The sequence below is a fragment of the Alligator sinensis genome, unplaced genomic scaffold (assembly GCF_000455745.1).
Source record: "Alligator sinensis unplaced genomic scaffold, ASM45574v1 scaffold312_2, whole genome shotgun sequence".
Taxonomy (NCBI): domain Eukaryota; kingdom Metazoa; phylum Chordata; order Crocodylia; family Alligatoridae; genus Alligator; species Alligator sinensis.
The window spans coordinates 1,341,043-1,362,937 of NW_005842274.1; the positions used below are offsets into that span (position 1 = coordinate 1,341,043).

The 21,895-nt window shown below is 42.7% G+C and overlaps 1 protein-coding gene across 1 annotated transcript in view; it reads left to right on the forward strand.

Moving 5' to 3' along the window:
* Positions 1 to 21,895, forward strand: part of ANOS1 (anosmin 1) — a gene marked incomplete at its 5' end in the record, with an annotated part of 214,153 nt that overhangs the window by 99,350 nt on the left and 92,908 nt on the right. The window contains 3 exons of the mRNA XM_025209259.1: positions 4,772 to 4,834; positions 12,673 to 12,895; positions 17,086 to 17,270. Coding sequence (XP_025065044.1) covers positions 4,772 to 4,834; positions 12,673 to 12,895; positions 17,086 to 17,270 — 471 coding nt within the window. The remainder of the gene's footprint in view (positions 1 to 4,771; positions 4,835 to 12,672; positions 12,896 to 17,085; positions 17,271 to 21,895) is intronic.

Consider the following 21,895-nt stretch of genomic DNA (forward strand, 5'->3'; position numbering starts at 1 on the left):
CTTTCTTTAGTGCCAAGGCGCCCCGCCAGCCCCACAGACCTCAGCTCGGTGACAGGAGGTGGTGGGAGAACCAGTGGTGGAGCCACACAGAGTGCAGCCCTGGCTTTGAGTGCAGTTCTGCCAAGTGGCTCTCTGCTACCTCCTGCTGCCAGGCTCAGCTCCATGGGGCTGCGGAGCCTCCAGCCACTGGGCTGTGCTCACCAGAGCTTCACTTGGAGCCAGGGCTTTACTCCGAGTGGCTCCACCAGCCCCATGGAGCTCAGCCCAGCGGTGGGAGGCAGAGGGAGAGCCAGTGGTGGAGCTGCTCGGAGCACAGCCCTGGCTCTGAGTGCAGCCCTACCCAGTGGATCTCCCCCACCTCCTGCTGCCAGGCTCAGCTCCATGGGGCTCTGGAGCCTCCCACTGCTGGGCTCTGCTCGCCAGGGCTGTGCTCCAAGCAGCTCTTCCACTGGCTCTACTGCCGCCTCTCACTGCTGGGCTGAGCTCCATGGGGCTGGTGGAGCTGCTCAGAGTGCAACCCAATGACAGGAGGCAGGGAGAGCCAGGGCTGCACTCTAAGCAACTCTGTCAGTCCCATGGAGCTCAACCGCCCTTCCAGTGATGCTGGACTCCTCCCAGGGGTGCGGGCCCCTGGATCTGTGCTTGAGATGACAGGTGGTTCCTGCTGCTGTCTAGGGCCAGCGGCAGCTGCAATCTTCCTGGCGCTGGATGTGGGCTGCCCCCAGCACCAGTCCCAGGCATCAGCAGCAGCCTCCTGTCATCCTGAGCACAGATCGAGGGGCCCACACCCCTGGGAGGAGTCCGGCATAACCCCACAGCCCTCCTGGGGGTGCAGGCCCCAGATCTGCATGCGGGATGACAGGAGGCTGCCGCTGCTGGCAAGTGACACAAGTTTTGTTTTTAGCAGTTTGAGGTGCAGTTTCCCAGAAACACCTGCACCTGTCTTTTTTAAATTTGCCAGGCTTCATGCCCTCAGAAGGGGCTACCACCCCTGGAATTTTCATCTGAATCAGGCAAGAAATGAAAAATAGGCATTTTCATGATTCCCCATTATAGCCGATGGGCGACACATCGAAACGCGTTGAAGCAGCAGAACAGCTTCGATGAAATGAAACGGAACAGTGCTTCGAAATGAAAAGAAATAACAAAACAAAACACTTTCCCTTTGAAATGGCGAAACAGATGTGGAAACGAAACAGTGATGTTTCACACAGCCCTACTGGATATCCAGGTGTCAACCTTCCCTCCCCTGCCACGTGCTACTCCCATGCAGCACAGAGAACACCTGAATGTGCAGTATGTGGTGCCGTAGACGTGTCTATATGACTGTACTACATGACTGTACTCATCTGGATGTGGCGTATGTTTCCAGCTTCCCTAAGGAGCACATATTTTTAAGGCAACTGACATCAGGAAGGAGAGTTATATTTAAGCTACAGCTCTTGGATAACATTCTTCTTGTTGTCTACATTGTACACAGTTACCCCTCTGAGACATTAAGCAGCTTCATGAAACAAAAATATGGCATAAAATGGCACACACACACACATACACTAAGGCTAGGTACAGACATTCAAAAAACCCTAGATGGAATCGTTCTAAGGTTCAGTTTTCTGTAAGGGGCATAGTTTAGATGAGTAGTGAACAGAAGACACATTTGCCTTTTGGTGGCAGGGAGCAAATCTTGGACTGGGTTCTGCCATTTTTAAACCTGTCTGTGTGTGCCAAACTTCTGTTCTGTTACAAGTACAGACAGGTTTTGTGTGCTGAACTTCTGTTATGAGACTAGTCTGTGATCACTGATTCCAGTAAAAGTATAATGTCTGTAAACAGTCAGATTTTTCCAAATTATTGTGTTGGCTTTGCTCTCCTGCCTCTGAGGTCAAAGGTACAACTCTCACAGATAAGCTGAGGCTGACTACCTTTGAAAATCCATTCCTTAAATATTGTAAGTATTCAAGGCCACATGTTAATCTCATACTTTTCATATTTATTTATTTACATTTCAAAAAATCCACACCAGAGAAGATCCTTTCAGGACAAAGAAAAAACTGCTGCAATAAATTTAAAAATACAGTAAAGAGAATAGGAAAGCAAAATCAAGTAAAGCAGCGATAATTCTTCTTGCTTAGAGATGCATCCTGCTTAAGTTGTTGTTTTTGACTATACATACAGTGATTACTAACATGATTTATATTAATAGAATTTTTAATTTTATTTATGTACTACATTTTGAAGGCCATCAGATACTGGTATTAGTTCAGTTACTACTCAGAGGATGATTTTCTGTGGTGAAATATGGCAACTGGCATTCTACAGCTAAATTAACTGGAAGGTTATGTTAACAGGTATAATGTGGTTATCTAAGAGTGAATTATGCAAAGCCAGCTGGGTTAAGACCCTCATTTTATGAAGAGTTTCGTTCGGTCTTTATGACCACAACAAGTTGCAATTACCTCAATTTGATATCTCGTCCAGGATCTACCCTCTCCCAGGAGTACAGTTCCTCCTAACACCACACTTGGTATCTGTTATAGCAGTGGCTCAAAGGGAGCAGTGCCATCTACTGAATTAATCTTCAGAATCATTTCCTACAAGACCTTGCTATTCGTTGGAGATCTGTCATCTCCCAGTTTCTGGGCAGCAGTGGAAATGCCTGCAGGCCTTTCTATAATGGAAAACAAAATCGAAATCTACTGTTTTGTAATATACATTCTGACTTGTCTTGGGGAGAAGACTTTCAGTGTCCTTTACAGGCAGGCATTTACAATAACCTAGAAAACAGGGATATTCTATGTAGGAATACTTTTGTCCTGAGTGTTTCAGGTATGTATTTGGAATTCTTTTGTAGGCAAAAAAGGAAATAAAATTGTATACTCACTTCTCTAGCATAAGGACTATTCAGAAGTCCAGGAGCTCAATGGAAACACTCCTATTGACTTCAGAGAGCTTTGGATTGGGTTCTTTCTGTGTTTCAGCACAATTCTGAAAATGTGTTATCCAGATTTTTAGTTTCAAGATGCACACAATTTTTTTCAAGTATTCCGTAAGGACTTGGATGAAAAGCAAATGTTGTCTGCAACTGGATGCAGGTTTTTGTTATTTAAATTCTGAATATGTAGCATCTTATAATATCTTGTTAGACATTATTGATCTAGTACTTGATCTTTGCAAGACTTCCATATGCAGACTTCCTATATTTAGAGGCAAATATTCAGTTTAGTGTTTGGTCTCATTCAATGGAGTGTGCTCAAGTAAGATGGATGGTGGGGAGAGAAATTGACATCCCTTGAGACTCCAGAGCTGCTTTGCAGAGCACTGCAAAAACAGACTGTTTATTTACGTGCATTCATCAACAGACTTGCTTTAATCCACATTTGTTGCAAGGAGTATGTAAAGTGTGGATTCTTAAATATAATAAATGAAATGCATTTCAGAAAAGTAAATGTAATGTTAATAGGAATGGAATGTAGTATGTGCTACTAGAAATTGACCAAACCTGTGTTAGTTTGGAATATACTACCCTATTTATGGAAAAACCCACAGGAGTATCTAATAGGGGGAAAATATATATGCAATATTCTCCTTCTTGAGATACATCCCTCAACATTGCCATTCAGGTGGTGAGAGTTTAGCCCTCATACAAATAAAGGAGAAGACCTCAAGGATGGCTTTGTGGTTAAGCTCTGGACTGAAATGGAAGAGAGCTACACTAAATTCTCATCTTTTTCATGGACTTCTCATGCAACCTTAATCTCTGTGCCTCAATTCTGCATTTGTCAGACTAAAAGAAGAATTTCTTGCCTCAAAAAATATAAGTATTATGTTTGGCTTTGTTTGTGTAATTTTCTTGTTCTGAGTTTAATGACTGTGTAGATACAGTATTCAAAACGCTGGTTCTTGAGTGTTAAGCAGCTTGCCAGGACTGTCTGCATTGGGGTTGTGGGCCCTAGAGACTCATCCCTCAGCAGCGAGGCAGCACAGCTCACTGACCCCATCAGCAGTTCTCCTCCAAGAGTGAGACCCCACTCTCAAAGGGACTGGTAGGAGCTTGTCTCCTAAACCATGTTGCTAAGTTCTTTTTGTTTCTTCTTCAGTAGAAATGCTCTTCTATGCCCCTTCCTCACCTCTACACTGTAGAGTTTAAAGGCGAGGAAGCAGTGATTTGGTATTGAAACAGAGAGGGATAGACCTCATAGACTGCTGCTACAGACCAATGCTATTGTCCATCATAGAAGAAAACACAAGCATGATTGATAAAGTTCTTCTGTTACTCCTTCTTTGTAGCCTTTGAAAATATACATCCCTTTCCTCCTAGGCTGGAAGAAATCATGTAACAACCTCATGTTTAGACTTAACAGAGGGGAACAATGCATGGTTTTCTGTAACTTGCAAAAGTGCTTTTATCAATAACCATTGTCTCTAAGATCTATGGAATAATCCAGTGTTGTGATGGTAATGTTTATTAATACTCAGATCCAACCAAATGGTCAATGCAATATTATAGACATAAGCAAGACACTGCCTAGCCCAGTGAGAAATATTGAAAACATTTCCTGTAATCTAATAACCATTCAAAATGACCTTGCGCAGCAATTATGACACAATGTTGTCCTCAGGAGAAGTGGTTTTTTTAGAAACCTATTATTTTTTAGTATTGTTGCTGTAGTCCAGTTTCCTACGCGCCAAACAAACCAATAATAATGGGCTAGAATAATTTATGAATGTTACTTTTCTTTCTGATGCTTTTTTTTTTTATGATTCTTCCTAGTGCCTGGAGCCTTGCAAAGAATCTTGGGATTTGAAGAAAAACCACTGCCAAAGTTTCTGTGAGGTATGTTAGCCCTGAGGCATTCTTTCTCACTTTATTCTGGCTTTCTCTCACACTTGTACTACCATGAAGGTTTGAACTTTAAGGCATCAGCTAGTAGAAGGTTTATGCCATATTCTCCTTTATTTTGTGTGGGTGACAATAAAACAAGAAATCTGTGTAACTTAACCATTAATTTTACAATTTGAAAGCTGAAACTTTATTCCCTGCTCTTGCAAACACCAAAGTAATTTTTAGTATGTAAAAAGTTCTGTCAAAGCCATTCTGTTAGTTGCTTTTTCTAATATAGTTCCCTCTAGTCTTTCAGGCCATGTCTAAAAAAAATCTTTACATCCTAAAATCCTAATATAGCCTAAAGGCCTGTCTACGTAGGCTAGGTACTGATATTCAAAAAGCCCGATGGAGAATTGATCTAAGTTATGTGGTTTTCTGTAAGCAGTGTAGTTTAGATCGGTAGCAAACAGAACATATTCACCCTTTGGGGGAGGGTGGGGAGGAAATCTTATACTAGGTTTCACCATTTTTAAACCAGTCTGTGTGTGCTGAACTTCTGTTCTGTTACAGGTATAGACAGGTTTTGTGCACTGAACTTCTGTTTTGGGTATAGACTGATTTCTGATCACTTATACCAGTAAAAGTATAATGTCTGTATCTGGCCCTAAACGGTGTTCTGGAATAAGGTAAACTGAATTTAATCCATAATAGTTATTCTGGAACAATTCCATTTATAGATATTCTTATTCTGGAATATGAATATCCATATATGACAATAGGGACAGTTACTCTGGAGCATCTTTTTCTGAATAGCTTCCCTGGAAGAATTCCAAGTGTAAACAATCTGTGATTTAACAAATTAGTGGGAATCCCATGAAGATTAACCTGGGACATGTCTACACCACCAGAAGAGGATGCAGGGGACTGTCAGAATGAGGCGCACACTGCGTATGTTATGTCCAGAACTGGATGCAGGTAGCCACTTCAGCACAGTTCTAGGTGTGTACCAGTAAGCTCTTCAAAAGAGAATGGGTGTATTAGCACAAGTCCAGTGCTGCACATCTCTTTTAGGCAGTAGCTTGTGGGAGGAGGCATGGCTTCCTGTACTACATAGCTTTGTAGGGGAGCTTTGAGGTGGGGTAGATGTGCCTTAATTTGTTTCAAGAAGTGGTTTACAGTGATTCAGTTTAAATTACTTTCTTACAGACATAAACTGTTTTAAAACCAATTTAAGGGAGATGGGGAAATTTGTAGTAGTTTAGCTAAAACTCCCCTTTAGATAACTTCTGGCTTTAGGTAAGTCTATATAGGAAATAATTTGTTTTAAGACTAACGTAAGTTATGAATTTATCTGAGTTTATTGGTTGAACACTCTTATGGACGCATTATTTAAAAAAGATTTTTTAAAGATTTATTTGTGTAACAATGGCCTAGGTTCTATGTACATAAGGACTGTCTCCTCCCTTATCCTCCATCACAATTGCTATGGTCAGCAGAGAACAACCCTCTGCAAATACCACCTGTTTGTTTAGCCTTAATACTAACTTGTTGTTGCTCCTTAATTTTGGAGCTATCTGGGGGCTGACCAGAGCCCAAGCCTGTCCATCTTTTGAAACTGGTGTAAAATATTTTTATATGGCCAGGCTTTTGGCTGGTGGGGTTAAGCTCATAGGCAGTGAAGGTGGGGTTGGGGGGTGTAATGGAGCTTATCCATCCGAAATGTGGGGCAGTGCTATAGCTGCAAGGCAACCCAGTCATGGGCTTCCAGTGGCCATAGCAGGGGTGGGGAGGGACACACACGCAGCAGTGAGAGAAGGAGTGGGGCTGGGGCAGGCACTGCACAGCTGGGGCAGGGTGTGGGACTGACTTGCAAGTGGTTTGTCCTGGGGACGCAGCTCCTGCTTGCTACATGCACCCTGGGAAGGCACAGGGGGTGGGGTGTGTGCCCCTGGATCTGCATGCGGGGCGGGGTGGGCTGCGGCTGTGGACTGGGGCTGTGCTGGGCTCTTCCTGGTAGGGTGGGGCTGAGTCAGGCTGTGCTCAGAGTGAGCAGCAACAGCTCTGGGAGGAGGGCTATAGGGGTGAGTTGCAGCCACCCCAAAATTTACTGTAGTCCCCCCAATCCCTCCTCACAGTGTTGCTGCCACCATCAGTCCTGAGTGCAGCATGCCCCCCCCGGGAAGAGCTTGGCCAGCCCTGGCCCCAGCTCGTAGCTGCAGCTTGTCCTGCCCCATGCGCAGATCAGGGGGCACGTAGCAGCAGGAGATGCCACATCCTCCCCTGCTGGGTGCCCCCTCCCCACCCCAGACAAGCCACTCACAGCACCATCCTACGCTCCGTACTGGCTGTGCATGGCCTGCCCCTGCCCCATCCCCACTCCCTCCCCGCTTCCCTTCCCCCACAAACTTACGTGCGTGCTCAGCCCCCCCAGATAATTTTTTTCCCTCCGCCTATGGTTAAGCTCTAGGTATTCTTTGGTAAATTGTTTCATTAGTTTTATCTTTATCTGTTTTTATGACTGTTATTGTGTGTGTATCTGGATGATAGAAATCAAATAAATAAATAAATGTAAATTATAGTATGTGGAAGGAATTTAAGCTAAAATGGAAAAAAGCCACTATTATGCTAAAATAAAAGTGTATTAAAATGTTATGCTGGGTATAACTATATTTATATAACTATTGTTATAACCTAAGATCCTGATTATCGCTGATAACCTGAAAATTGGGGATTTTTTTTTTTAGTAATCCAAAATCCATATTTTTCTGTGATAAAAAATTAGTTGAAAACAGGGATTCTGGTTTTCTCTGCTAAAAATAATCCCCAAGTTTTGGGTTACAAAAGTAACCCAAAATCCACATTTTTGCATGATTAAAGCCAGCCACTAAGTATAACGCCTATGTGAACAAGGCCTTACTTAACCTACATTAATAAATTCATTTACTGCTTCTTATGTAGACAAACCCTAAAGTAGATCAAGTGGTCTAGTTTACACTATCCTTGCACATCACCACATCATTTTTACTGTGGCTTTATATCTCTGAATGTCTGTATATGGGGTGGGGGTTGGTTTAAAAAGGAAATGTTTATAAAATACTACTCTATTGTATCTAAAAAATTCAAACATTCCTGTCTGATTAGTGATTTTTGTGATTGAAGCTAAATTTAGAACATCAAAGGCCAGTAATGAAGAGCAGCACATTTAGCAGCTAACTGAAAAAAAATGAGCTGTGAAATAGGGTAAGGAAGAGAAGCCTTGAGGACATATAATACCTCAGGGGGCTATAAAGGTTTTTAATTAACTAGCTGCAAATTTGTGGGTTTTTAGCATTTGAAATTGGCTACATACCCACAAGTAAACTACATAAGGTGCCATTTTGATTGAATTAACCCATGCAGTTCTCCCTACAGTTGAGTATTATCCATTGCTCTTGATTCAGCATAATATTTGAAAGCTACAGTGAGCTTTAAAGTTTTAAAAATTACTACTTTACAAATAACAGTCTGGTTCATCTTTGCCCACTGATGTTACTGAGACTAGATGTGTGAGGAAGAGGTCTTTATATGAATAAGGGTTTACGAGAAAGTTGTAGAAGTTGTGTTTTCACGACATGATCATTTTAGGATTTACATGATCAATAACACTGATAGTTTAGGTGTCTTTAAGTTAAGACCTTCTTAAAACATTTACTAGGTGATCCCAGATCAAGACAGTGAAGAGTTCTGTAGATGCTATTCTTTCATGACAGTGGTTCAGATTTCCATCAGGTTTGTGCAAGGGAGCCCATGCCACTAGCATGGTAGATCTAGGGAATGGTAGTTTATAGTTAGGTATCACAATGATGTCAATAGTTCTGACTGCAGTCTGGCAGTTCTGTGGGGATCCTTCCATGGGAAAGTTATGGGAAAGAGGCAGGAGGAAAATAGTGACACTTTCATAACTCTGGACTGCAGTGACATAGCAGAACATGTTTAACATGTTACCTTTTTTTTGACCAAACACCCCAGCAATGACCCATTCCTGTCATCTTAAGGGAGTAAAAACCATCTGACAAGCTAGTCTGCATTGCAAACCTTCTTCCAGCCGGCAGCAGGCCTCCAGGTTTCCGATAGCTTTACAATAGCAGCTGCACCAACAGAGTATGCCATGCATGCTGAGGGGCATCAGCTGTTAAAGCATCTGTGCCAGCTAGCACATACTTTCTGGTGGTTTCCCTGTGACAGCATACACCTCACATTGCTTAACAGAGCTGGTGTTACAGAGCAGGCAGAAGGAAGGAATTCTGCCAGCAGAGGGAAGCTGTGAGTATAAATGCACTCACAGCTTTGCTTGCAGAACCTGAGTAGATCAGGCCTCAGTTAGCCTCTCAGCTCAGGGAAAAGTGAGAGAGAGTGACGTTTATGGAGGGAGACTTCTAACGGTTTGATATGATTGCCTTTTTTATTAGTAGAAGGAACCAAAGAGGGAGCACTGGGTGGGTATAGACATTATACTTAATGTTCTTTAAACACACAGAAAATGCTTTACAGCTGTAACAGAACAGATATTTATGGCACATTGGCTCCTGACAGACATGGAAAAAAAATGCACTTTATAGGAAGAAGCAGCACATTAGTTTGACCTGGCTCCTCAGCATCTGTATAGATTGCATGATTCAGTGGGGCTTTTTGTGTTTTTATCTAAAGTTGATTCAATCAGCTATTAGACAAAAGCTCCAAAAAGGCTCCACTGAAGAGCCCATTCTATACATAGGTTGGGTGAGTTGGGTCAAACTAATGCACTGCCTCTTCTGGGCATGCGCTGGGCTTGGCACGGGGGTGCACTGAGTTTAAAGTTCCATTTTTTGGGGGCGGGTGCAGGGTTATGTCTGTAAGCAGCTTTAAAGCACTTTGGAAATGGCAGATCCTGCTCTAAGTTAACCCTGGATGGAGGTGTACTAACCTAAAGCGCTTTCTGTTAGAGTGTTTGTGCCAGAAACTATCAAGAGTTAACTTAGAGCGTGATCAACGCTATTTCAAGCAGTGTTGCTCAGGGCTGCTCTAGCCTCAAGCAGAGTTCCCATTTTTTGCTTGAGTGCCAGGCTGGCCTTGCCCCCTCAGCGATTATTGACCCAAATCAGTGACAGCCTTTGATCCCAGCCCCTAGCACAGCATGGAGGAGGGATGGGGTGAGGAAGGTTTCTGTCCCTGCAGCCACCCCGGGTGGGGGGAGGGTTGTGGGAGAAGAACTCTGGGGTTTTTTCTTCTGCAGCAGCCCCAGCCAGGCAGCAGTGCACTACAGCCTGACCAGGTTGTTGCAAGGGAAGGGAATCAGGGCCACTGCCTGGCCAGGGCTGCTCCACAGACACAGACCCTGGAGCCCATCCCCAGCAGCAGCCCCACTAAGTGAGGCCACACCACACTGCAGCTGCTGACTGCAGGTGTCACAAGGGTTTCGGGTAGGAATCCCCACCATCATAGACCCAGCCTGCCCCCGCATCAGACCCTGACCAGCAAGCTGTAGGGAGAACCTTGTGGTGGGGGGCTCTATTCTCCCCCTCTTCCCTCCCAGATGCTGCTGACAGTCACCAGCTGGTGGGGGGTGGCGCTGGGGAGAGGGGGTCCTCTGGCAGCCTCCTGGGAGGCATGTGGGAACACTCCCAGCAGCCTGTGAGAGCAGGCTGTGAGCCCTCCCTCTCTCATCAAACAGCGAGTGTTTGTCGGGTTGACTCCCGCTGTAACTAATTGCGCTTTGAGTAAAGCATGACAAGTTAGAATGCTTCTGCCAGGAGCTTTGAATGTTTGCACTTAGCCATAGAGTCTATTGCAAGCCTGGGTCTAGATGAACAGGGCCTTTGGTGCCTACTAAAAGCACAAGGGAAAAAAGAAAAGAACAGGAATGGGTGGAGGTAAGGGAGGGTAGGAAGCAGGGTTAGGAGAAGTTCAGAATAAGGAATCCAGACCAGGTGCCATACTCTGTGGGTGCTCTGGGGTTCAAGCATCCACCAAAAAAAATTAGCAGGCACTCAGTACCCATGAGCCATGCTTGCAGATATTAAAAACAATGCGTTTTACCAGAAGAAACACCTGCTACTTCAACCTGGTTCTTCAACATCTCTAAAGATCAGGTGCTTCATTGGGGCTTTTTGGAGCTTTTATCTAATAGCTGATTCAATCAGCTATTAGATAAAAGCACCAAAAAGTCTAACTTAAGCGCCCAATTTTTGCAGACGCTTACATGGTTAACAAAAAATGTGCTGCCTCTTTTGGGCAGGAGCGGAGATCAGTGCAGGGATGCACTGAGTTTAAAATAAAGTGCCACTTTTGTTTTTTTGTTTAGTGTCTGCAAACACCCACTGGCAAAAGCCAAAGTCAGAGTCCATGTGCCAAACAGAAAACTCCCAACAGTTCCCAGTGGAGGTGAGAAAGAGAGTGGGGGGCAATCTATTTTAAGACTGTAGTCAGATGCTGTAGTCAGAGCACAAAGAGTTATCTGGTACCTATGTTGGTAGAAAAGGCTATAGAAAGCCTAATTCATATATGTTACATATCCAGTTCTCCACCAGTCACAGTTGGCAGTCACCCTACTTGCACCAAACCTTCAACTTTTCTAAAGTGAAGAAAGTCTCTTTTGAAGACTGAAAATGGTTCTCTTCTTCAGGAGAGAGGCTACTTCAAAGAAGTAAGCACTGTCCACCAAGGTCATAAATGCCTTTTGCTTCCCCTTGGTGAGAAATTTCATAAGGATCTCCATAATATCATTAAAGCCACAAAGGTGTGTGCTCTCAAACAGTGTACAGCTTTTTGTGGAACTGAAGCATAATTTGGATTACTAAGAAGTCCATATAGGACACATGCAAATGTTCCCAGGATCTAATCTACGATCACATAGTTTACTCTAGGCTGTATGATTGTAGGCTGGATCCTGCTTGTGCACATTTGCCAGGGCTGGGAGCCATGCTGGGAATGTGATCTAAGTAAGTCAGGGTGGGAATGGGGCTAGCATCCACAGGTGGACCTGGCAGGTCTATAGAGCAGGGATAGGTTGTCCATCCTGGGATGCAGGGGTCAGAGGGCTAAAAGTTGCCTGGTAAAGGCAGAGGAGGGTGTTAGGAAAAGCTCAGCCCTGAGCTGGGGCAAGTGGCTGGGCTTTCCCTTCCTCAGGGCTGTGTTCCAAATGTGTACACATGTTCAGTTAGTTTGGGCACAGGTTAGCTCGACCTACTTAGTGACCTCATCTGGTGAACTAAGTTAGATTGGGCTAGCCATTTTTTTTGCCTGATCTAAACTCCCCAAACATATGTCCAGTTCTTCACTTAGATTGAGCTAAGTGTAATGTCTGCACACTATATACACTTAAAATTTTGTTTTTTAGCATAGGAGTATTATGAAGTCCCTTCATAATAGTGGGATTCTAGCAATAAACTGAAGGAGTGCATTGCTTGTTTGGAGTGACATTAAACAGATTATGGGTAAAGAGTTTTGGTATACAAAGGAAAAAAAAAACACAATAGAGCAAAATAGAATGGGGCAAAAAGAAGTATCCAGACAATTCTTTCCCTTGTTTTGTGAGTGTTTTTAATCTGCTGTTGAGCAACTTCATAGCTATCTGGCCAATCTGAGAGAAAACAAGAAAAAGCTGGCAGATACAAATAACTTAATTCCATAAAAGCTGATAGTCTTGCTTGAGGGAATTCACCATTCTGTATTTTTCAGGCTTTGTTTAGAAGCTGCTTGGATATCTCAATCCTCAAGGGTTGTCTTGCAATAGTTTATATTTTAAATTTTCTTTTCAGAGAGCTTGGAAATCTTACAGCGTTATTTTTTCCCATTGAAAATGTTGTACAATTCTTTTGTTTTCCCTTTAGCCTCTTTTCCCCAAGAAGAACTATGAATGCTTAACTAGCTGTGAATTCCTCAAGTACATTCTGTCTGTGAAGCAAGGAGACTGTCCAGCACCTGAGAAGGCTAGTGGTTTTGCTGCTGCCTGTGTTGAAAGCTGTGAGGCTGACAATGAATGTTCTGGGGTGAAGAAATGCTGCTCCAATGGATGTGGACATACATGCCAAATACCAAAAAATCTTTATAAAGGTAGACATATTCCTAGGCACTTGTAAGGGGACAAAGCATTTTAGCAAGTAATAACGTTGCTTGAAAAAGAAGACATTCAAGTTTATAAAGCAGTGTGAGTGTGTGAAAGAGAGAGAGAGGGAGAGTGAGTTGGGAGAGAGTATAATTATAAATGAAGGCTAAGAATAACAAAGCAAAGAAAAAAGTGTATCGAGAAACTTAAGCCACAACTTGTGTTGCCTTATTGAGTCCATATTAGAGTGTTAGTGAACCATAGAAATGGAGCCTTTATGAATCATCTTAAGCAGAACAAATTGGCCCAGGTATGTGAAGTTTCACTTAATTTGACACAGATGAGAGGAACAATTTCAACAGTGAGACTATCTAATGATAAATAGCTCAAGTCACTTTAATCCCAGATAATCTCTTTTAGTAAGAATCAAATGGGTAGCACTACCAAGTACAAAGTATGAAATAATCAACAGTGGAGCAAATGAGTAATGTAAATTTGAATTATAAAGAAATAATGAAAACTTTCTAACAAAACTCATCTTAAATACTCAAAGAATCTAAGAAAACAGAATCCATTAACAATATTTAATTGATTTGTTTGCGGTCCTGAAATTCTAGGAAGAAACATTTTCCTCACCATGTGTCAGGAAGGTTCTATGATGTAAGGAATGAATGGTACCAAAAATGATTTTAGATTTTAATTTGTCAGTATCTAAATAACTTTTGTGGGTAGACATGTTTGAAAGTGTGCTTCTAGTCCTGAAAAATGGCTAAGTAAAAAGATGTTGTAGCCATGATGGCCCAGGAAATATGAGAGGCAAGAAAGACCTAAAGAAGAATGCATAAGCTTGTCTAGATTTTATCCCAGTTATGCAGTTGGTCTAATGAAAGATATCAGCCATAGAAATCCTTCCTTCTATTTAAGAAAGACATTTTCTCACAGATTTGATTATTACCTATGTGAAAAACCAGTTCTCTTTATTTTAGTGATAATAAAAGTCATACTTGTGTAAGCACTGTAGAGAGTATTGTTAGCTAAGCTCTCAGTATAGGGCAAAATCCTTATGATTACGCCTTAACAACTCCAGTTCTTTGCAATCGCAAAACCAATGGAGCTGCATAGGTTTGAGTGCAGACAGGATTTTGCTTTATCTTTAGAAATTATTTCCCAATACTTCTGAAGGTACTTGAGGCAAAAGAGAACACAGGGGATAATATGTAGATACAGCCTTTGGCTGACCAGTAGCATTTGCCTCAAATCTGGAACTATATAACAACAAACATAGTGAGGGAGAAACATGCATGAAGGGAAGAAACCATATGCAATATATGATATACAATATGATGGCATAAGAAGAAACCTTCCATTTTTTTCTGTTTAATTTTACTGGCAAAGTAAAATGTTCTACTTAACCATCTTATCACCTATTACCAGGATTTGTTAAAGCATCTGTGTGTTATACAGGAGGCAGAACCAATGTACTGGTGCTTTCTCTGCTGATGAATCTCTCAGCTAATTAATCTCTTAAACCTGTCTTTTGAAACAAAGGACAAATAGGAGCTGTTCAGGCTTGCTTTTCATTTCCTCAAGGGGTAAATAACCTCCCTGTCACTAAGCAGGAACAAACTCCGCAAGCATGACTAAGATTCAGTGAACAAGTTTAGTAGTCACCATCGTGACAGCACTAATAGCTAGAAAAGGAACTCAGATTAAAGTGAAAAGAATCCATATAAGCTACCATAGTTTCATAGCTGATTACGTTTTGGAGATTACTGTTGTGGACAATACCTTTTTTATGACTATACCCTTTAGCTATATTGAAAGCAAACAAGTACAAACATAATTATACTTGCACCTTAGCCATATTCCATGGAAAGCAATGACAGTTATACTATACCCATTGTCACTATTTGCAGAATTGAGCTCTTTATAATGATCAAACAGGATGAATCTATGTATTTTTCTCTGTGCTTTTTGTTAACTTTTTATCTAATGCCACTCTGAGAGTTTACAAATATTGGGCCAAATTGTGTGACAATCAAATCTGAAAAAAGGACTGTTGCAATCTTATTTTATTGTATGAAATTATTTCATATATTGATCTACACAAATATTTCAAACAGTTCCACCCAAGTATTATGCTTCTCTTATATTTGAAGAGCACTATTCTTTCTTATGATGCATCTTTGTGTATTTACTTTTCATGGCACAGAGACGTGCATGTCGTTTGAAAGGCACCTTGTGTAATATATATACTTCCTGGGCTCTGGTATTACACGTATAAAACAATACCAGTTTTCAATTCTTCCATTAAACATTGTCCACTGGAGAAGACTAATTTGTTCAAGAATGATGAAAGAGTTGACTATTTACATAATACAAAGCACAATGAGAAGTGATTGGATATGAACATCTGGATATGAAATTGATGAGGCTGTTTCCACAAAAGTATTCTGCAATGCACTTGTGCTATGCTCTAGTTGTTTGTGTTGCTGAGATCCATCTGCACACAATTACATCCACCAGAGAGGCTGAGTTACTTCCAGTCAAGTGAATCCAACTGACCCTAATGCAAAGCAGATGGAAAGTTTCTTAACATGCAAATTGTGGCATTATTGTACATCATTATTAAAGAGGGATTTTAAAACATAGAAATTTGAGCTGACATAGTTTGTGATGCTTATTATGTTGGATTAAGACTGCTTGCTGTTGAATAATATCCAGAATTTGAACCTGTGTTTCCAATGTCAAGATTTACTCAGCATGATTTAGGTTTCTTCACTACCTACAGTATTTGTTTTTGTTTACTATTGCTGATTATGTAATTGGAGTGCTATAGGGAGAGGTCTGTTTTTAAATCTCTTCAAAAGCAGTTTGTTGATCTAAGGAAGTATAGGAGCTAAAACAAATAAACTTCAGATACTCCCTGTTCAAAACCTTGGAATGGAGTCAAGTGGATCTGACAAAATTCTCATAATTTATGTTTCTAGACAAGCAGTTTTAGATTTGTTCAGAAGTTGTAGATGCTGTCATTATTCATCAATATTAGTTGATATGGAGAAGAAACACCAGAAGCCTGGTTTATACTTTTTGAACCAAATCCCAGATGCATGTCAGGGACAACACTCTAATTGACTTCACTGGGACTAGTATTTGGCTATATTTTTCTCCTTATGTGATACAACTCTAATGCAAAATCATTCATGGTTTAATTTTAAAACTGTTTGTTCCTGTCTTCTACAAGCATGTGTGCTGGACCAAGTAGGGTAGATTATTTTAAATATAATTTATTATATTAGTCTATGTGGGTGGATCCATTTAGAGGCCAAATAAAGTGAAAAAAAAAGTGAAATTGAGTAAAAGAAATTTGACAGAAAGATTTACATGTCATACAGTGACCTCAAATGAGAAAGCTCTAAGTGCTGACATAAGTTCCAAAACACCATGTATAGGAATGTAACTAACCACTTTATTTTCCAGTCTAATATAAGGATACCAATGGGTATCTAAAGATTTATAACAGGTTATTCCTCCCCATGCCTGCTGTAAACGCTTTGGAACAGCAGTAGGCCATGATCAAAATACAGCAGAGAAATCATAACACAGTATCAGCATGTGGTGAGTGGTCACTGGAAAGTTTTAAAAGGCAATATCAGTACTGTAATGCCAGACTGAAATCTCACATTTAGATCATGCATGTCTGTGTCTTCTGACAAACCAATGGGATCACTTGTCTTAGACCTTTGGGCGATTTATGAAAGCTTAATGGAATACATATATAATCAGGTGAAAAAGGCTGTCACTTGAGCCTAGAGTGACAGTGTGCGGTGTTTTTAAAGTTTTTAAATGATGTATTCTCAAATTATATTTTAAAATTACTCATAGTGAGATTGGGATAAGCTCAGAATTTGCAAGGCCTTCAATATCTGGAGTTGTTAAAAAAAGTAATGAAGTAGTTAGAGATTTTAAAATGTATATAGCACTAACTGAACTCTGACCCTGAAGTTTAAAATAAGTTTTATAATTAAAATTGAGAACTGAGAACTCCTCAAAATTCCATCCCTTTTGCTCACTAGACCCTTAAAACTGTCCAGCTATTTGTCTGTTACTCTTTCCACAACTCTTCATCTATTTGCTCTTACATATACATCCTGTTTTGTAAATTATTTAATATTTTATCTGTACGTTTGCATTATAGGTGTTCCACTAAAACCCAGGAAAGAATTGAAATTTACTGAACTTCAGTCTGGGGACCTGGAGGTTAAATGGTCTTCAAAATTCAATATTTCAATTGAGCCTGTAATTTATGTGGTACAAAGGAGATGGAATCAAGGAATTCATCCGAGTGAGGATGATGCTACTAGCTGGCTAACTGTGGCACAGGTTAGTTCTTTGCATGATAAAAAGTTATAATGATGATGATGATGATAATGCTACCATTGATGCCTGACTATTAAATAGCACTTTTCATCATATCTCAAAACACTTCACATGGGAAGCCAGTGTCATATTAAAGGTGGGGAAACTGAGACAAAGAAAAGTAAATGACTTAGCCAACTTCACCCAGCAGGCCAGTGGAAATACTCGGCATGGAATCCAAGTTTCCTAAATTTCATTCTAGTACTCTGTGCACTAGAAAATTGTTTTTGGTCAGGAGTTCATCATGAAAAAGTAATTTACTTTGTCTCAAACATGGCATTTTATTAGAAGATGAAGTGCACCAAAAGCTATATTCTTAGCATTTTATACCAAGAAAAGGAGACAAAGCTCTTTATATGAATATATCAGTAAATATGTAAATATTTCTCCCCTGAATACATCTAGGCCTGTCATTTAAAAAAAAAAAAAAAAGCTCCTTTTTTTTGATGGCTCACTATTTACATGACCATCTTTGGCAGAAAATAGGGGCCTAATTTTCAGAAGGTGGATGGTCACTATGTTTTAGAAAACAGGTCCATATAAGTTACATTAAGTTTGGCAGCAAGAAACTAGAGCATCCAAAATGATGAGTTACTTTTGAAAATGTAAGCTTAATGCCATTAAATGTGTATGACAGACCCAGCTTCTTTGAAGAAAGTAGGACTCATGGACTCATACATATCAAAAGCAGTTTAACTCTTATCGGAATAATAGAAAATTAATTTGTACAGTAGCCAGTTGTCTTTAATAAAAAGGGAATTTAAAAGTGGGAAAATGTAAAATCACATTGATTTGTTGGTCTGCTTACTCTGCGTTGTAATTTCTTTGACATTTGCCAATTCAGTAAGGCCTGAGAGACTGCCTTTTATCACTAGTAGCAACCCAGACTGTAAATACAAGATTCATGTACAAATGAGTAGCAGCTAAGTAAGCATAGATTTTCACTTGGTTCCTTCCCAGTTTCTGGCTCTTAATAAGCTAACAGTGCACCTGGGTGGCAGAATGCCAGAAGTTTATTTTAAGTGCTTCATCCTCATCCCTACTGAAAAAGAAAACAAAATCTCAATTTTAAAAAGAGCTGTGAAATGTCTTTGAAGTAGGGAAAATAGAAGTGTCCAAAAATTAGATCAGGGATTTTGTTCTGTAATGATCAGTTCGTACTCTATTCATGTTACTGACATTCAAAGCATGGTAAAAGAACATTGAGCTTGTAAAGTTAAGTGCTGAAATCTCTGATTTAGTTAGTCTGCAAAGTGTAAATCTACCCTGTCTTGTGTCTGATTTCAGACTCACAGGGCTAACTACTATTCTCTGCTCAAGAATGAACATAGCCCATGTAGCCTTCATTTGGCCTTCCATTTGGCTGCTCTATTAGAATATTTATTTCAACTCATATAAGTCACCAAGAATAAAATCCACCTTGCCTAAGGGTTCTTCTCATGCTTTAAGAATAAAGCAATAGCTTTGTGAGCATTTCACTAAGTCTAGGGACAGGCATACAAAAAGCCTGAACCTGAACTGATTCAGTCTTTGCAGGTTAGTCTAACCTGCAGAGAGTGAACTGGTTTGCAAGTGGATAGACGTTTGGCACATGCCTGCAATGGCTCAAGCCAGAAGCCTGGAGTTGCTAGAGCAGCCCTTCCCTTCCAACAGGGAAGCTGAGCTGAGGAGTGGGGGTGTGACCAGGCCCCGGCAGGCCCTCCCCTGCGGCTCTGTGACAGCTGGGAGCAGTCTGGGCACACAGGGCTGCCCAGCCCCAGAGTGGAACTCTTCCCCCTCCTTCCTCTCCCCCACCACCATGGGGCTGAGAGAGGGGCCCTGTTCGGTCTTGGGGGCCTCTTCTCCCTCCTCCTCTCCCTCTGCAGTGGGGTGTAGAGGGGGGCTCTATGAGGCCCCAGAGGGAGACTCTTCCCCCTGCTTCTCCCTTATCATTGCCAGGAGAGGGGGTGGGGCTCTATGGGATGCTGCCCAGCCTCAGAGGGAGACTCTTCCCTCCACTTCTCCCTACCCCCCCAGGGCAGGGAAGGCTCTGTTCCATGCTGGGAGGAACTCTTCTGGGAGTGTGGAGCTCAGCTGCACAGGGTGTGGGTGTTCGGGGTGTGGGGGAGGGTGGGGGGGTGCAGGGACACATTCTCCCCCATGGCGTGCAGCCCCCGTTGCCTGGCAGCAGCAGGCGGGGAGGTCAAGTTATTCCTGCCCGTAGCAGGTGCAGCTCTGGCTAGTGCTATGTGGTGGAGGGAGTGGAGTCTGCGCAGCGCTGGCCCTACACTCCCCACCTCCCTCACACCCCACACACAAACACCCTGCCCAGCTGAGCTCTGCACCCCTGCTGCCCTTCTGGGAGAAGGAGGAGGAGGAGGGGGAAGAGTTCCCCCCAGCATGGAGCAGAGCCTCCCCCTGCTCCCACCCCACTCTGGGGCCTGACAGTGTCGCATAGAGTTCCTCCACCCACCCCTCCAACCCCGCAGCAGCAGCAGGGCAAGGGAAGGAGGAGGAAGAGTCCCCATTCAGCACCTCACAGAGTCCCCCTCAACACCCTGGGGGGAGGAAGAGGGGGAAGAGTCCCCCCCCCCAGCATGGAACAGAGTCCCCCTCCCAACCCTGTGGGATTACCAACCTAGGATGGCCCCATTAAGATTGATAGATTCATAGATGTAGGGTTGGAAGGGACCTTGTAGATCTTCTAGTCTGACCCCCTGCCCTGGGTAGGAGAGAAAACTGGGCTCAAATGACCCTAGCTAAGTAAACGTCAAGCCTCCACTTAAAGACCCCCAAGGTAGCAGCCAGCACCACTTCCCTTGGAAGTTGGTTCCAGATCCTAGCCACCCTGACTGTGAAGACTACTTCACAGTAGTAGCCTTCTAATGTCTAGTCTAAACCTACCCTCTAACAACTTCAGTCCCAGAACTGGACACAGTATTCCAACTGTGGCCTGACCAGTGTCGCATACAGGGGGAGGATCACCGCCTTGGCCCTGCTTGTGATGCATCTGTGGATGCACGACAAGGTACGGTTAGCTCTACTGACTGTGTCCTCTCATTGTCAGCCCATGTTCATCTTGGAGTCAGTAATGACTCCAAGATCTCTTTCTGCCACTGTGCTTTCGATAAGGGAGTTCCCCAGCCTATAGGTATGCTGCTGGTTCCTACTGCCCAAATGCAGCACTCTGCACTTGTCAGTATTGAATCCCATCCTATTTTCATTTGCCCACGCCTGTAACCTGTCCAGGTCCTGCTGTAATCTGTCCTTCCCTTCTAGCGTGCCCACCTCACCCCAAATCTTGGTGTCATCTGCGAATTTAAACAGGGTGCTTTTCACCCCGTTGTCCAAGTTGCTAATAAAGAAATTGAACAACCCTGGGGGACTCCACTGCCCACTCTCCACTGCCCATGACCCTCCAGGTCGAATATGACCCGTCCACCACCACTCTCTGAGTACAACCCCTCAGCCAATTTGCAAACCATCTGACTGGGTAGTCATCAATGCCACAGTCGCCTAGCTTTTTAATGACAATGGGGTGGGAGACAGTGTCAAACGCCTTCCTGAAGTCCAGAAAAACTACATCCACCGCGACACCTGCATCCAATGATTTTGTGACCTGATTGTAGAATGCAATCAGGTTGGTCTGACAGGATCTGCTCCTAATGAAACCATGCTGCTTGCCCTTGAGCATCAACCCTGCTGCTGGCCCATCACAGATGTGCTCTTTGATAATCTTCTCAAAGAGCTTCCCCAGGATTGAAGTAAGACTAACAGGCCTATTTCATAGATTTCATAGACATTAGGGCTGAAAGGGACCTCATAAGATAGAGTCCAGCCCCCTGCCCGAGGGGCAGGAAGTCATCTCGATCATAGGATCCCAGCAAGATAAGCATCCCAATTTCTCTTGAAGGTGTTCAATGTAGGTGCTTGAACCACCTCCAATGGCAGGCTATTCCAGACTTTGGGGGCTGAGACAGTAAAGAAATTCTTCCTTATGTCCAGCCTGAAATGGTCTTGCAGTAGTTTATAACCGTTCAACCTCGTCATCCCTTGGGGTGCTCTGGTGAACAAACGTTCCCCCAGATATTGGTGGTCACCCCTGATAAACTTATGGGTGACCATCAGATCACCCCTAAGCCTGCGCTTTTTCAGGCTAAAGAGCCCCATAGCTCTCAGCCTGTCATTGTACCGTCTATTTTCCTGGCCTCTGATCGTGCACGTGGCTCTCTTCTGGACTCTCTCTCTCTATAGTTGCCCAGGTCCTCCCTCTTCTCTTTTTTAAATATGGGGACCACATTGGCCTTCTTCCAGTTGTCCGGCACTTGGCCAGAGCACCATGAGCGCTTGTAAAACCATGCCATGGACCCCGCGATGACCCCTGCCAATTCCTTCAACACTCTGGGGTGGAGAGCATCTGGACCTGCTGAGTTGAACACGTCCAGCCCCTCCAGAAATTCCTTAACTTAGTCCTCCCTGACCCTAGGCCTGGCAGAGTTTCTCCTGAGTCTGTCCTGAATCTCGGTAGGGGAGTCCCAGTCTCTGCACAAGAAAATGGAGGCAAAGAAATTGTTAAAGAGGTCTGCTTTCTCCTCTGGTGCAACCACCAG